The 15986-nt window shown below is 36.8% G+C and overlaps 1 protein-coding gene across 6 annotated transcripts in view; it reads right to left on the bottom strand.

The window, feature by feature from the left end:
• COG3 (component of oligomeric golgi complex 3) overlaps window positions 1-15986 on the bottom strand; it is a 68497-nt gene that overhangs the window by 26609 nt on the left and 25902 nt on the right. For all 6 annotated transcript variants that reach the window (XR_003518941.2, XM_027588089.2, XM_027588090.2 and 3 more), the window contains 2 exons: window positions 4934-5039; window positions 9-133 (listed from right to left, as the gene is read on the bottom strand). Coding sequence is in view for 5 of the 6 variants with exons in the window: in XM_027588089.2 (XP_027443890.2) it covers window positions 9-133; window positions 4934-5039 (231 nt within the window). In the remaining variant the exon portion in view is untranslated. The remainder of the gene's footprint in view (window positions 1-8; window positions 134-4933; window positions 5040-15986) is intronic.

Below are 15986 nucleotides of genomic sequence, written 5' to 3'. Positions count from 1 at the left end.
ACACGTACATCTATACATCTGTACAATTTGGAAAGACACACAAGAGTTCTTCGAACTGTAGGATACCACATTCCGTGAAGATCTGCTGGAGAAATTGTGGTCTGCGGTCTAGGATTGAGGGATTCTGTTGAACCTAAAAACCCAAATGGAAAAAAAGACACATTTCACACACATGGAGGTTTGTCTTATTTGCATGGTAAACATAAACTGTTTGTTCTTGTTATCACTAGCTGGAGGCATCCATTTTTTCCACGTTTTTCCCCTTTTATCAATAGTGCCACAGGAACCCATAGGAATCGTGACAGCTGATATTTAACACAATAAGTGAGACTACACATAAATACACATATACATTCCAGCCTCATATATATATGCTTAACTCAAATAGCTACTCCAAAATTGTGATCAATAATCTTTATAGAATGGGGGCGCCTGGGTGGCTCAGTAGGTTAAATGTCTGCCATCAGCTCTGGTCATGGTCCCAGGGTCTTGGGATTGAGCCCCGCAATGGGCTCCCTGCTCAGCAGGAGTCTGCTCCTGCCTCTCCCTCTGCCTCCCCGCTCATGCTCACTCTCCCTCTCTCTCAAATAAATAAATAAAATCTGGGGTGCCTGGGTGGCTCAGTCGGTTAAGCATCTGCCTTCAGGGCACCTGGGTGGCTCAGTTCGTTAAGTGACCGCCTTCGGCTCAGGTCATGATCCTGGAGTCCCGGGATTGAGTCCCACATCGGGCTCTCTGCTCAGCAGGGAGTCTGCTTCTCCCTCTGACCCTCTTCCCTCTCATGCTCTCTCTCATTCTCTCTCTCTCTCTCAAATAAATAAATAAAATCTTAAAAAAAATAAAAAAATTTAAAAAAAAAAGCATCTGCCTTCAGCTCAGGTCATGATCTCCCGGTCCTGGGATGGAGCCCCACACTGGGCTTCCTACTAAGAGGGGAGTCTACTTCTCCTGCTCTCTCCTTCTACCCCTCCCCATTGCCCGTTTTTTCCCTCTCTCAAATAAATAAAATCATAAATAAATAAAAATCTTTAAAACAAAATAATCTTTATGGAGTGAATGAACAGTATACACAAAAAGGAGGTAGATCTGTACGTAGTCATGTGGAAGCAAGTGGGAGCCAATGGAAGTGAGGAAGTGACAAGAAAATAAAGCAATGTTAAACAGGAAAATTAATCAAAGCTGGTTTGCTTGACAGCCTTCCTTCCATGCTCTTAGCTGTATTACTTGTAGGTCTACTTAGTCTATCCAGTTCCCAAGTGGGTAGAACTGTCCCCTCTCTCTCCGAGACAGAGCACTCTGGTGAGGGTGAGGAGGAGCAGGTGGGGAGCTTGGCTGAGCAGAGACATCTTTGTAAGGGAAGCACAATCACTTCAGCTCAACAGACCAGAGTTCAAATGAGCCACAATAGCAGAGCTAAAATAATACTTTAGAACAAAAGGGGATAATGAAATATAGATTGGGTATTAGAGGACATTAGGAAACTATTAAATGTTTTAGTGCAATAAAGTTTTAGGGTTACATGAGATGTCCTTATTTTTTGAAGAGATGATGAAATACTGAAGAGTAAACTGGCAATGATGTCAATAATTTACTTTACAATGATTAGCAAAGATTGGGGCGCCTGGCTGGCTCTTGATCTGGGGGTCGTGAGTTCGAGCTCCGTACTGGGTATAAAGATTACTTAAATAAACTTTAAAAAAAAATAAAAATAAAATTATTAGCAAAAGAATATACGTATATATAACGTATATATATATATATATATATATATATATATATATATATATATATAACGTGATAAAATGTTAAGTCTTGAATCCAGATGGTGGGTACTGGTGTTCACTGTTCATTGCATCATTCTTTCTGCCTTTCCGTATATTTGAAATCTTTTCAATAATAAAACAAAAGTATAGCCAAGCAAAGCATAATTCTTAAAAAAAAAAAAAAGGAGAATGGCCTCTGCTTAGAAGGAGGTCTGGAGGTTGTGGTATAGATTTATGGGGAAAAAGAGAGAGGAGAATGTTGTGGGTTAGTGCTTTTAATTTATAATTCTGTAAGCTTAATTTTTTGCTTTTCAAAAGCATGTAATATTTGTGTAATTTTAAAAGCTCTTCTATAAAGCCTTACTTTAAACCAAAATACCTACTTTATATGAAGTTCCTTAGAAAGAATAAACTAGACAAATTATATCAAAGAATATTTAGGAGATGAAGTATCTATGGTTGTGCTAAGATTATGATATCCGCGGGATCAATATAAAGAGCCAAAAAGTACCCCCAAATAAAAGTTCAGTGAAACAAATCTATTTAAGTAAAACCAGAAGTTGGCTTATTTTTTTTTTACTTTTCTATTAAAAATAGTTAACAGCTAAAACAACTGACAGAGGGAAAGTTTACTTACATGACAATCCATCAAGAAGAGGCGAGTGCTTACTGGCTGCCTCTCTTGAAGAGCAGGGCTCCTCCCTCCTGCAGTCTTCCTCCAGCATCCTCCGTGAGCCCCGCCCTCCCCTTACCTGCTCTATGTATGGAACAGGGCCTCTGCTTTTGAAGACACTGATAACCACCAGCCTCTTCACACAATGGTCCCTCCACTAATTTGCCCTGGCACCAAGTTCTACTACATGAACACCATGTTGTTTAAAGTCCTCACTTTGGAGGCTCCTATTTTCACTTCCAATATATCAAGAAACCAAGAATCAAGAAAAGTGATTACACTCTTTTGCTCCCCTTGCCACTTGACTCAGTCCTGTTTTCCATCCCAAATTCTATCACCACTCTAAGTAGCATCAATAACCATATGGACAACGACATAGTTGTCAATTCCAAAGACCTTCACTCCCTGCCACACAGATTTTCTCATGACCTTCTTTCAGAACTACTTTATTACTTTCTACAGACTTTCTTATTACTCCAAACTATTTCACCTCTTAATTATTAGATCTTAGCATCCCACTCTCGGACCACAATAGCTTTGTGATTTCCTATTTCTCAACTTTTACCCAAAACTACACTGCCAACCCCTCCCCCTCTGGCTTTAATCACACCCTATCCCCTTGATTGCTTCTGACCTCTCTTGTTGTTGGCCCAGGACACTCCTCTACCTCCATTTGCTCTTTAATGGCAGCATCTGCTGAGGTTCTCTCCCCAGATTTCTGCTATTGTCCCTCTACTCTCTGTCCTGGGGTGACCCTACACAAACCCGAAGCATCGAGTACTCTATGATCTTTCTAACTCGGTCCTCTCGATAGCTCTAGAGCGGTACTGTCCAACGGAGATACAGCATGAGCCATAAATGTAACACATTATAATGCCACATTAGAAAAAATAAGAAGAAACAAATGGAATGAGTTGTATTTAACCCAATATATCTAAAATATCACCATTTTAACATGTAATCAAGACAGAAATTACTAGTAAGGTTTTTTCATTCATTTCATATTAAGTCTTTGAAAGTTGGTGTGTACTTTATATGCTAAAGCATATGCAGATGAGCCACATTTCACATGTTCAATGGCAGGCGGCTACCATGTTGAACAGCATAGCTCTAGATGGATACACACAGATCCTCTCAGTTGTTCCACATGGACCCTGCTAAGTCTTTCTTAGCCCCCACATCTAATGTGTCATCAAATTCTACTGATTCAAGGTTTTAACCAGATGTCTCATCTATTCACTTCTCTACATCCCCATCAGTGCCCTGGCTCAAACCTTTATCTTTCAAATGGAAAACAATCTCCTAACTAGTCTCTACAGTTCTGTCAACAATACCTTATTTATATCAAGGCCAAACATGGGTGAAAGAATAGACTTTACTGGGGAAAGGGAAAATATATAAGACCAGGGTCAATAAGACAGAAATGTACTCTAGTCTCTCCAATAACTCTTTTGAAGAGGTTTATTAGGACCAAGGTGTATACTAGAAACAAAAGGTATATGAAGACATGGCACGGGTTCTATTTCAAAGGAGAAAATTTTAACCTCCTATGGGGCAAGTGTGATAAAATGGCTTTGCCAGACAGGGAATACTCAGGTTGCTTGGCAGTCTGGCTTTGAGGTATCAATTGTTCATAGATTAACACACAGTACCTGATGATGCCCTAAACCTGGGGATTTAGGGACAACTGGGGCTCTTTAAAGCCTCCCATTCTCACTACCCCAACTCCCAGTCAGTCCCAGCTCCATGAGGAGCTGAGCTTCAGTGTCCCCCTTACAGCTAGGAAGAGAGGGGAAGGGATATCCTGCTTCCCATCTAGCTTGTTGTCTACATAACACATAAATATCCAGGATTCTTTTGGACAATTTTGCTCCTTGCATAACGTGCACCCTAGTCCAAGCTACCCCAAACATTTTTATCAGTATCTTACCCCAGTCTCAGGCACTCCATATATTTACAAAATGCAAGTCTGGTGGTACAACTATGCCAATACACTGTATTAGCAAGAAGTTCAAAGTTCATGAGACTATCACTGACACCTATCTGGCCTGTTTTATCTGCTCTTCCCTCCAAATAACCTATGCCCAAACATACCAAACCACTTGACTTCCCCAAAGCAACCATGGTCTTCCATTCCTGCCTGCCCTCCTCCATGCTCTTCTATCTTAAACAACCTTACTTCATCTGGCTCTCTCATTTTTGCTTTTATAAACCATATAGCTTTCAGACACCCCAACTTTCACTGAACCCACCACCTTCCTGCACTCAAAGCTCATCTCCCTTCATAATTCCGATGCCCTTCTACCAAGGCCCAAGAGTGCACTGCCCATACCTTTAGCATGTCACCACTCAATTATATCTGTGGCTTATCAATCTCCCCACACCCAAGTGTGGGCTCCTCAAAGGCACAAGGTGTTTCTCATGCCCAGAACATGATGAGACCTCAATAAAAGCTTAAACAAATGAATAAAAGCTGGAGTTAAACATCATAACATACCGGATTTTCTTAGATTATTAGACTCTGTTTCCTCTAACCGAACATCTGAAAACGAAGCTTCTGAAGGTATCTTCTTCTGTTCATCTTTTAAACTCTGTGCAATTTGCTATATAAAGAAATCAGAAGATGAAAGTGTAGTTTTCAGCTGTGTTTGCAATATGAACATATTCCTTCCATAAAGTTTAAAAAAAACTAGTTAATAAATGGACCAATTAAGAGAACCACAGCAAAACAACCCGTGGAAATGAAAAAGTTAAATTAGTATAGAGTGTCCCTACTCCTGGGCACCTGGGTGGCTCAGTCGTTAGGCGTCTGCCTTCGGATAGGTCATGATCCCGGGGTTCTGGGATCGAGCCCCACATTGGGCTCCCTGCTCAGCGGGAAGTCTGCTTCTCCCTCTCCTACTCCCACTACCCCCTGCTTGTGTTCCTGCTCTCGCTATCAAAATAAATAAATAAAATCTTAAAAAAAAAAAGACTGCAAAAAAGAAGAGTGTCCCTACTCCCATAAATACATACATAGCCTTTTGTGAACCATTAATTTCAGAACTATTACAGGTATCTGCTGCAGGGTTATATAATACACAAGGCTTCTACAGGAAGCTAATTTTCAACTTTATGCTTAGAAACAAAATTTAAGACTGAATAGGATACATTCTGAATGTCAGAAAGGCTTTTTTCAAGTAACCGGTCAATATAAACAACTGGTTTTCTCTTTAGGTGAGAATAGCTATAGTAAGCTATTTTTGAAACCCTTCTTCACTGCCTAAAGAATAACATCAAATACACACAGGTCACTAATTACTAAGTTAGTAATGAAAATCTCACTAATTTACATTTATAGTTTTATAAAGGTGGAAATACACAAAAATGAAGGACTAACACACACATAACTACTGCCAAAAGGAATGGCCAGAGAACTGTTTGGGAGACAGACTCCATTATCACTCAGGCCAGTCCTCTCACTCTGTATGCAGAAACGAGAAACTATAGCCAACCCCTAAAGAGCACACAAATGTCATAGCAGGATCACCTGATGCCCCTACCCCTCACCAAAAGAAAAACAAAGCAAGCCTATTTACTGAAAGTGGTATCCTTAAACCAAAAGGTCCATACAAGAAAGTATCAGGATACTGGTCATGTGATGACTAAATAAACATACTAAATATATCACTAAATTACACTGGGAGAGCGACTTCTAGTAAACTTCATCAACTAACATCCTATCAGAACTATTAAAACAGGTATTCTGTCTATCATATAAAACTAATATTCATAAAGAAGACAAATAAAGAAAGGGAAGAAGAAAGGAGAACACAATTCCCCAGACTGGACTGAGAAATAAATCTAGTCTTCATCATATCTACTTTTAAAGCCAAGGTAACTCCTATAAATGGATTTGTGGCCTTAAAGCCAAGGTAACTCCTGCAAATGGATTATCTATCTGTTCCCTGGAATTAGCAGCAATATTCCTACTGTAAGCCTGCAGAAAAATGAAAGCTGGGCAATAAACAAACAGCCCCAAAACTATATGCCCTACATACCATTTATCTGATTCTACAAGGTTGATTTTATGTATTACTAAAAAAAAAAGTACTATACAAATAATTAATATAACTATCCAAAATATAAATTTAAATAGAAGTCAGGAGAAGGGATGAAAGTTGAGGAGAACATTCTTACAATAGGTAAGGGCAGTAAACTAAATAGCCTGGTATATTTCAAGCCTGTTAGCTTTAAAACAAGCACACTTATTACAACACATTTATCAGTTCAGGCATTAAAATAAGTTAGGTTAAGTTAAAATGCTGGTGAGGATGTGTAGCAACAGGAATAGGTTATACATACATATATTTATTTGCTCTGTCAGCTGAGAGGACCCAAAAGCAAGAACATTCTATAGCTATGAGCACACTTAAGCACCTAGACCTTATTTTCTAATACCATTCTCCAATAAAAGAAGCCAGGACTCCTTGGAGAAATGGCTGATTCTAGGACTAAGACCGGAAATACACAAAATGAGCCTAAAGCATCTTATAGAGCCAAGAGATAAGGAAGTGCTCATAAAACATAAACACACCTACAAGCGAGGGATATGTTCAAAGGGACCCAGGAACCAACTGAAAGAGCTCCCAATGGTCAAAGTTGGAACCAGTTGAACAACAAATAAATAGCAATGGACAATAACCCAAAGTATGAAATAAATATCCATGAGTTCATACTGATATCAGTAAGTGAATAAATACATACATACATACATATATTTATAGAAGGAAAAAGATCACCTTGCAGAAAAATTCCAAATAATGTATGTAAATACTTTGTCTCAAGGAAGCAGCATAACTTGGGGAAAAGAGCAACTTTCCAGTGAAGAAACCTGACAATGCTACCTCTGTTAGGTGATCAAGGTCAGTATCAACAGTGGAAAGTCATATTGATAGTATCTACCCTAGATATGATGTGATAAAAATGGCACTTTGGGTTTTCCTCCAAAAATACATAACACCAGTCTAATCTAGAGAAAAACATCAGACAAATTCCTATTGGGAGGCACCCTATAAAACTCTTAGCCAATTCTCCTCAAAAATGTTAAATTAATATCAGCAAAAACAAGGAAAGTCTGAGAAACTGTCAGAGCCAAGAAGAGCCTAAGAAGATATGAAAAACAAATGCAATGTAGTAACTGTAAATGGATAATGGGATCCTGGAATAGAAAAAGATATTTTATAAAAACTAAGGAAATGTGAATAAACTATGGCCTTTAGTTAATACCAATGTATCATTACTGGCTCATTAACCACAACAAGTGTACCACACTAATATAAAATGTTAAATAACAGAGAAAACTGGATGTGGGCTACATGGGAACTCTGTAAGACCTTCTCAATTTTTCTATAAATCTAAAACTGTTCTAAAAAATAAAATCTATTTAAAAAAAAAAATCAGGATGTGTGACATCCAGGAGAAGCAGTCTAAACAGAAACAGGATACTATCTGAGCCATATTTATAACTTAACAAAAAAGATTCCCACTTGATATCAAAAGGTATGTTGATGAATATAGAATACACTTATGAAGAAATGGACTTTAAACCTATTTTTCATAGACAAATTTAAGTCAGCACCCCTGCTGGAAGCCAATGATAATCAAGCAAGGATAGTCTGCAAACCTTGCAAAAATTAGACCACATTTTTGAAAATACATTAGAAACGTGTAATGTCTTAGCAATATTATTTCAGGGGATATTTTCAAATTCACTAGTATCAAAATTTCCTTTGGAACTTTTCAAATAAAATAATCAGGCTACTGATAACTGCTCTTATAATGTACTTTTATTTTAAATACTTTAGATATTTTCCAAACAAACTAGATCAAGTAATTTGTTTAATAAGTTAAAAATAGTCACATTCTTATAGGTAAGGGAAAGTAAAAGGACAACACCCTTCATATTAAAATTTAAATTAAAAAAAAGCAGACACATCAAAACTCACCTTTACTAACAAGCCAAATGTCTTGTTTTTTAAAAAAAATATTAAATAGAAACTGAGAACAGATTGGTGGTTGTGGGAAAAGGGAGGAAGGTGGTCAAAGAGTACAAACTTCCAGTAGGAGATAAGTAAGTCCTGGGGATCTAATATACAGGAATGGTAATGACAGTTAATAATACTGTATTGTATGGGGCGCCTGGGTGGCTCAGTGAGTTAGGCATCCCACTCTTGATTTGGACTCAGGTCATGATCTCAGGGTCAGGGGATCGAGCCTGGCATCAGGCTCCACCCTCAGCAGAGAGTCTGCCTGAGGATTCTCTCTCTCCCTCTTCCTCTGCCCCTTTCCCTGCTCACATACACTCTCAAAATAAATAAAGTCTTTAAAAAATAAAATTTAAAAAAATTTAAAAACCCACAATACTGTTTGTATATTTGAAAGTTGCTAAGAGAGTAGATTTTTTTTAAGGTCTTACCATAACACACACACAAAAAAAATGCAACCATGTGAAATAATGAATGTTAATGAATATATTGTGATAAACATTTCACAACATATATGTACATCGAATCATTATATTGTACATCTTAAACTTATACAATGTTATATGTCAATTATATCTCAATAAAGGTAAAAAATTAAAATTAAACAATTTTTAACTGGTAATATATTTCACTCATTATTTTAATTAAACACAGTTTAAAAAAGTCAAATATTGTTTTTAAATATTTCAAGGGCTAAACAATAACAGCCACTGCCTACTATATGACTAGAAAGTCAAGTGCTTTCTAGCCATTATCTGTACTCTCACAGCAATCCCCAATGGTCAGTACTGTTACACCTACTTTACAAATAATGACACATACTCATAGAAACTGAGTAATAGCTACTGACTGACAGAGTCAGGATTGAACCTAGGTCTGACTCTACACTTTCCCCATGCAACCTTACAGGGGAAAACTCCCCAGTCTAAAGGGATTAGCTCTTAGTTTAAAATCTTCAGATCTGTAGTTAGAATCAAAGGTCTAAGTTTGACAGTAATCTGTATATCTTAATAGGATATGATCCAAGGACAAAAAGAAGTACAAAAGATCTTGAATTTAGTAAGTTTGCTGTTAGTTATGGTGTTAATTTTGAAACTATTTTCAAGTATGTTGTAACTTGGAGCAAATGAATAAATAAACAGAAGGTACTAGAAGCCAGGGTTTCTTTTGTGAGAGAAGAGACATACAAATATGGAATGGGGGAAAATAAGGAAGAACCCTATGGTAATGGATTTGAATTAGAGGTTTCAGTAATAATTCATGATATTTAAAATTACATTTTTTCTACCTCCACCCTTTAGGGGTTAGAAGTAACGACATCCAGGGCTAGCAATGAAAACACCTAACACTCAGATGTTGGTTTCTAAATACCACTCTCCTCCCTGTTAAGGCAATCAAAACTTCTTGGAGAAACAGGTGACTCCAGATCTAGGGCAAAGAATGTAAAGGGTAAGTACATGGATCATCTTGTGCAGGAAAGCAAAGAAATCTAGTTTGACCAAGATAAAAAAAGAAAAAGACTCGAATTACTAGAATCGCACATAAAGAGGGAACAGTAATACCAACCTTACAGAAATAAAAAACACAAATGTAACAACAATGAACAATATACCAACAAGTTAGATAACTTAGATGAAATGGAAAAATTCCTAGAAAAATATAAACTACTGAAACTGACTCAAGAAGAAAGAGACAATATGAATAGGCCTATAACAAGTGAAAAGACTGAATAATAAAAAAAAACCACCCACAAAGAAATGTCAAGACCCACACTGCTTCACCACTGAATTCCATCAAACGTTTAAAGAATTAACTAATATTCTTCACAAACTCTCCCAAAATATAGAAGAGGAGGGAATACTTCCCAACTTACTTCATAAAGCCAGTATTACCCTGATATCAAAACCAGATATCAAGACAAAAGACAACTATCTACCAGTATCTCTTAATGAATATGGATACAAGTCTTTAACAAAATACTAGCAAACTGAACCCAGAAACATATAAAAAGATTGATACACCACAACAAATGAGATTTGTCTCAGGAATGTAAGGTTGGTTTAATTTGAAAAACTGATTAATGTAATGTATCAACAGAATAAAATCACTAGATCATCCCAATAGATGCAGAAAAAGCATCTAACAAAAACAAACATCATTTCATGATAAAAGCACTCAACAAACTAGGAATAGATGGTAACTTCCTCAACCTGATAAAGGGCATTACATGAATAACTCACAGCTAACATCATACTAAATGGAAAAGGCTAGATGCTTTCCCCTTAATATCAGGAATAATTAAGGCCTCATCATTTCTATTCAACATTGTATTGGAGGTTCTAGCTAGGGCAATTGGGCAAGAGAAATACATAAAAGGCATTAAAGTTGGAAATTAAAACTATCTCTATTTGCAGACGTGATCTTATGTACATACATACATATTTACACATACACACATAGAAAATCCTAAGGACTCCACTAAAATCTATTAGAATAAGTTAGTCCAACAAGGTTACATGATACAAGATCAATATATATCAAATATATTTCTATACACTTGCAATGAACAATCAAAAAACAGAATTAAGAAAATAGTTCCATTTACATTAGCTTCAAAAAGAATAAAATACTTAGGAATAAATTTAACAAATTATGTATAAAATTTATGCTCTGAAAACTACAAAATATCACTGAAAGAAATTGAAAAAGATTTAAATAATTTCAAAATATCCCATGTTCATGAATTGGAAGACTTAATATTGTTAAGATGGCAATGCTCCCCAAATTGATCGATAGATATAAGACAATCCCTAACAAATCCCAGCTGACTTCTTTGTAGAAATTGACAAGCTGATTCTAAATTCATATGGAATTTCAAGGGACCAAGAATAGTCAAAACAATCTTAAAAAGGAAAAAGAAATTAGAATTCATACTTCCTGATTGCAAAATTTATTACAAAACAATAATCAAATCAGTCTGATATTGACATAAAAACAGACATAAAGATCAGTGTAATAAAACTGAGAGTTCAGAAATAAACCCAGGGGCGCTTAGCTGGCTCAGTCAGTTGAGCATCTGACTCTTGATTTCAGCTCAGGTCATGATCTTGGGGTCCTGGGATCAAGCCCCGAGTCAGGTTCTATGCTCAGTGGGGAGTCTGCTTAAGGATGTTCTCTCTCCCTCCGCTCCTCCTCCCACTCATGCTCTCTTTCTCATATAAATAAACAGGAAAGAAGGAAGGAAGGAACCAACCCAAAAATCTATGAGCAACTGACTTCAACAAGGGTGCCAAGACCATCCAGTAGGAAAGAATAGCCTTTCAACAAATGATGCTGGGACAACTGGACAGAATGCTGGGATAATAAATGATGCAAGGACAATATGCAAATCAAAACCACAATGAGATATTACTTCATACCCACTAGATGCCTAAAAGCAAAAAGTCAAATACTAACAAGAGTTGGCAAGTAGGTGGAGAAATCAGAACCCTCATACACTGCTGGTGAGAATGAAAACTGGTACAGGCACTTTGGAAAACAATCTGGCCGTTCCTCAAATGATTAAACATAGAGTTACTATACAGCAGCAATTCCACTCCTAGGTATATACACAAGAGAAATGAAAACATATGTCCACACAAAAATGTGTACATGAATGTTTGTAGCAGTATTATTTATAACACCCAACAGGTGAAAGCAACCCAAATGTCCATCAGCAGATGAATGAATAAACAAAACGTGATATATCCATACAACAGCATATTATCCAGGCATAAAAAGGAATGAAGTCTAATACATGCTTTAACTTGGATGAACTGTGAAAACATGCTAAGTGAAAGACGTCACAAAAGACCATATGTTATACAATTCTATTCATACGAAATGTTTACTTTTTTTAAGATTTTATTTATTTATTTGAGAGAGAATGAGAGATAGAGAGCATGAGAGGGGGGAGGGTCAGAGGGAGAAGCAGACTCCCTGCTGAGCAGGGAGCCCGATGTGGGACTCGATCCTGGGACTCCAGGATTATGACCTGAGCCGAAGGCAGTCGCTTAACCAACTGAGCCACCCAGGCGCCCTCATATGAAATGTTTAAAACAGGGCAATCTATAGACAGAAATTAATGTCTGCCTCAGACTGGGGTCGGAGGGTGACGGCTAAGGGTACAAGGCTGCTTTCTGAGACGGTGAAAGTAATCTAAAACCAACTGTGGTGACAGCTGCACCTATCCATGAATATATTAAAACCCACTAAATTATAAACTCTAAATGGGTGAATTGTGGGGTTTATAAACTGTAACTCAATAAAACTGTTTAAGAAAAAAGAAATAAGTCCTTAAAGATTACAGGGACATGTCAAAATGACAATGAAGCCATCTAAAGGACAAAGAAGCCATCTTCCCTTAGTCAAATCTGGGACAATTCTGAGCTTCAAAAAGAGTAATGGCAAAAGATAATGACTTTTTTAAAAATTCCACTAGTCTACAAGGGTCAAAGGTAGGAAAAAAGGGAGGGAGAAAGAGAAATTAATTCTTTGCAGCAGAATGCCAGCTAATAAATGCAGAAGAAATGGCTGATATGAAATTTGCTACTCCCAACATAATAACTGATTCAGGCACAGATCATTAATAGTTGCGATAACCACTGGGTAAAAAGATGCTGGGGAACTCACATAATCCCAAAGTATCATTTCATCACTACTCACTAATTACAAAGAGGGGAATGTACTTTTATAATGAAGAAAATTACCAATTACTACCTTAACCAATTGTGGAATATCCTGACATTATGTGCCTTTGATGTGATGAGGTAAGTATACATCAGCTGTGTAGTATTCTTGAAAAAAAGAAAGAAAGAAAGAAAAAAGTTTAATCTGAATCTAAGTATGAAGAAAACAATCAGACAAATCCAGAATGTGGCACATTCAACAATAAAACTGGCTTGGTGTCTTCAAAAAAGCCAATGTCATAAAAACAAAAAACAAAACAAAAAAAGAAAAAACAGGTGGGGAGAAACATCAACCTTGACCGGATCCTACTTTTTAAATTTTTTGATCCTGTTTTAAAGACAGCTGAAGGACAACTGGAGAAATTTGAATATGTACTGCATATAAATAATATGTTGAATTAATGTTAATTTTTATATATGTAAAAATAGCATGTGATTATGTGAAGGAATGTTTTTATTCTTAGGAGAGTAAGAGTTGAAGTATTCAGAAGTGAGGTATCACAGTATCTGTAATTTACTTTCAAATGGTTCAGCAATAAAACTTACACACAAAAAGATAAAGTAACTGGGACAAAACACTAACAACTAGTAAATCTGAAAAAATTCCAGATTCAACTGAATATTCAATGATATCAAGATAGGAACTATAATAATGTTTTTAGGTGTGATAGTTATCACGGTTATGTTAAAATGAAAAGTGCCCTCACCAAAATAAACAAGTAGGACTACCAACAAACTAAAAAGCTTTTGCACAGCAAAAGAAACCATCAATAGGGGTGCCTAGGTGGCTCAGTCGTTTAGCATCTGCCTTAGACTCAGGTCATGATCCCAGGGTCCTGGGATGGAGCCCCGCATCGGGCTCCCTGCTCCTTGGGAGCCTGCTTCTCCCCCTCCCACTCCCCCTGCTTGTGTTCCTGCTCTCACTATCTCTCTGTCAAATACATAAATAAAATCTTTAAAATAAAAAAAAAGAAACCATCAACAAAGTGAAAACATGACTTACAGAATGGGGAAAAATATTTACAAGCCACATATCTGATAAGGAGTTAATATCCGAAATGTACAAAAAACTCATACAACTCAATAGCATAAAAACCAAATAACCCAATTAAAAATGGATGAAGGACCTAAATCAACATTTTTTCCGAAGAGGATATACAAATGGCCAACAGATAGTGAAAAGATGCTCGACATCAATAACCATCAGGGAAATGCAAATTCAAACCACAATGAGATACCATCTCATGCCTGTTAGAATGGCTACTATTAAAAAGACAAGAGATAACAAGTGTTGGGATGCTGGGTGGCTCAGTTAAGCGTCTGCCTTCAGCTCAGGTCATGATCCCAGGGTCCTGGGATGGAGCCCCCCTCACATTGGGCTCCCTGCTCAGTGGGAAGTCTGCTTTGCCTTCTGCCCCTCCTCTACTCGTGTGCGTGCGCACTTACATGCTCTCTCTCTCTGACAAATGAATAAATAGAATCTTTTTTAAAAAAAAAAGGTTAACAAGTGTTGGCAAGGATGTGGAGAAAAGGGAACCCCTGTGCTCTATTGGCAGGACTGTAAATTGATGCAGCCACTCTGAAAAACAGTATGGAGGATCTTCAAAAAATTAAAAATAGAACTACCATATGATCCAGCAATTCCACTTCTGGGAATATATCCAAAGGAAATGAAAACACTAACTCAAAAGGATATCTGCACCCCCACGTTCACTCACAATAGCTAAGACACAGAAACAACCTAAGTGTCCACAAATGAATGAATGGTTAAAGAAGTTGTGTATACAGACAGGGAAATATTATTTGTCCATATTAAAAAACAAAAACAAAAACAAAAAAACAAGGAAATCCTACCATTTGCAACAACATGGATGGACCCTGAGACATTATGCTAAGTGACATAAGCCAGAGAAAGACAAACACTGTATGATCTCACTTATATGTGAATCTAAAAAATAAAACAAAAGTACAAACTTTCAGTTACGATAAATACTAGGAATGTAATATATATGATGACTATAGTTAACAATAAATACTGTATATAGATAGGAAAGTTGTTCAGAGGTGGATCTAACAGCTCATCACAAAGAGAAATTTCTTTTCTTTGTATTATTATCTATATAAAATGATGGCTGTTAACTAAACCTATTGGGGTAATCATTTTACAATGTATGTTAATCAAATCATCATGCTCTATGCCTTAAACTTACTGATATATGTCAATTATTTCTCAATAAAACTGGAAAAAAGCCTCACTGCAAAAAATAAAATGTGCCTTACCTTTTAAAGCTACCTACTGAAGTATTTACTGATGAAATGTTTAGAATTTGCTCCAAAATAACTAATGGTGTGGAAAGGAATAATGGAGCTCTAAGTGAAATAAGATTGGCCATGTGGAAGCTGGGGTAATGGTATGTAAGAGCTCATTATATTATTCTCTCTACCCTTTGCTCGTATTTGAAACTTCCTTTAAAAAAGTTCTAGGTTCTGGGGTGCCTTAGTAGCTTAGTTGGTTAAGTTGATTCGTGGTATGAGCTCAGGTCTTGATCTCAGGGTTATGAATTCAAGACCCACGTTGAGCTCCACACTGGGCATGGAGCATACTTAAAAAGAAAAAAAAGTTCTAGGTTCTAATTTTGGTTTAGCACTAATATCCTCAGCATTATTTAAACCCTGTCCGGCAGTCAAAGAAAATAAAGATTCATATGTAACTGAATCAGTGAGATAAATGATCAGTGAGGTAAATCTAACTCTTCAAACCATAAACTGGACTTAGGTGCTGTAGAATTTTGAGGAG

The sequence above is a fragment of the Zalophus californianus genome, chromosome 3 (genome assembly GCF_009762305.2).
Source record: "Zalophus californianus isolate mZalCal1 chromosome 3, mZalCal1.pri.v2, whole genome shotgun sequence".
Classification (NCBI taxonomy): Eukaryota; Metazoa; Chordata; class Mammalia; order Carnivora; family Otariidae; genus Zalophus; species Zalophus californianus.
Note: the sequence above shows the minus strand (reverse complement) of the source record. Positions and strands in the feature narration are given on the sequence as shown.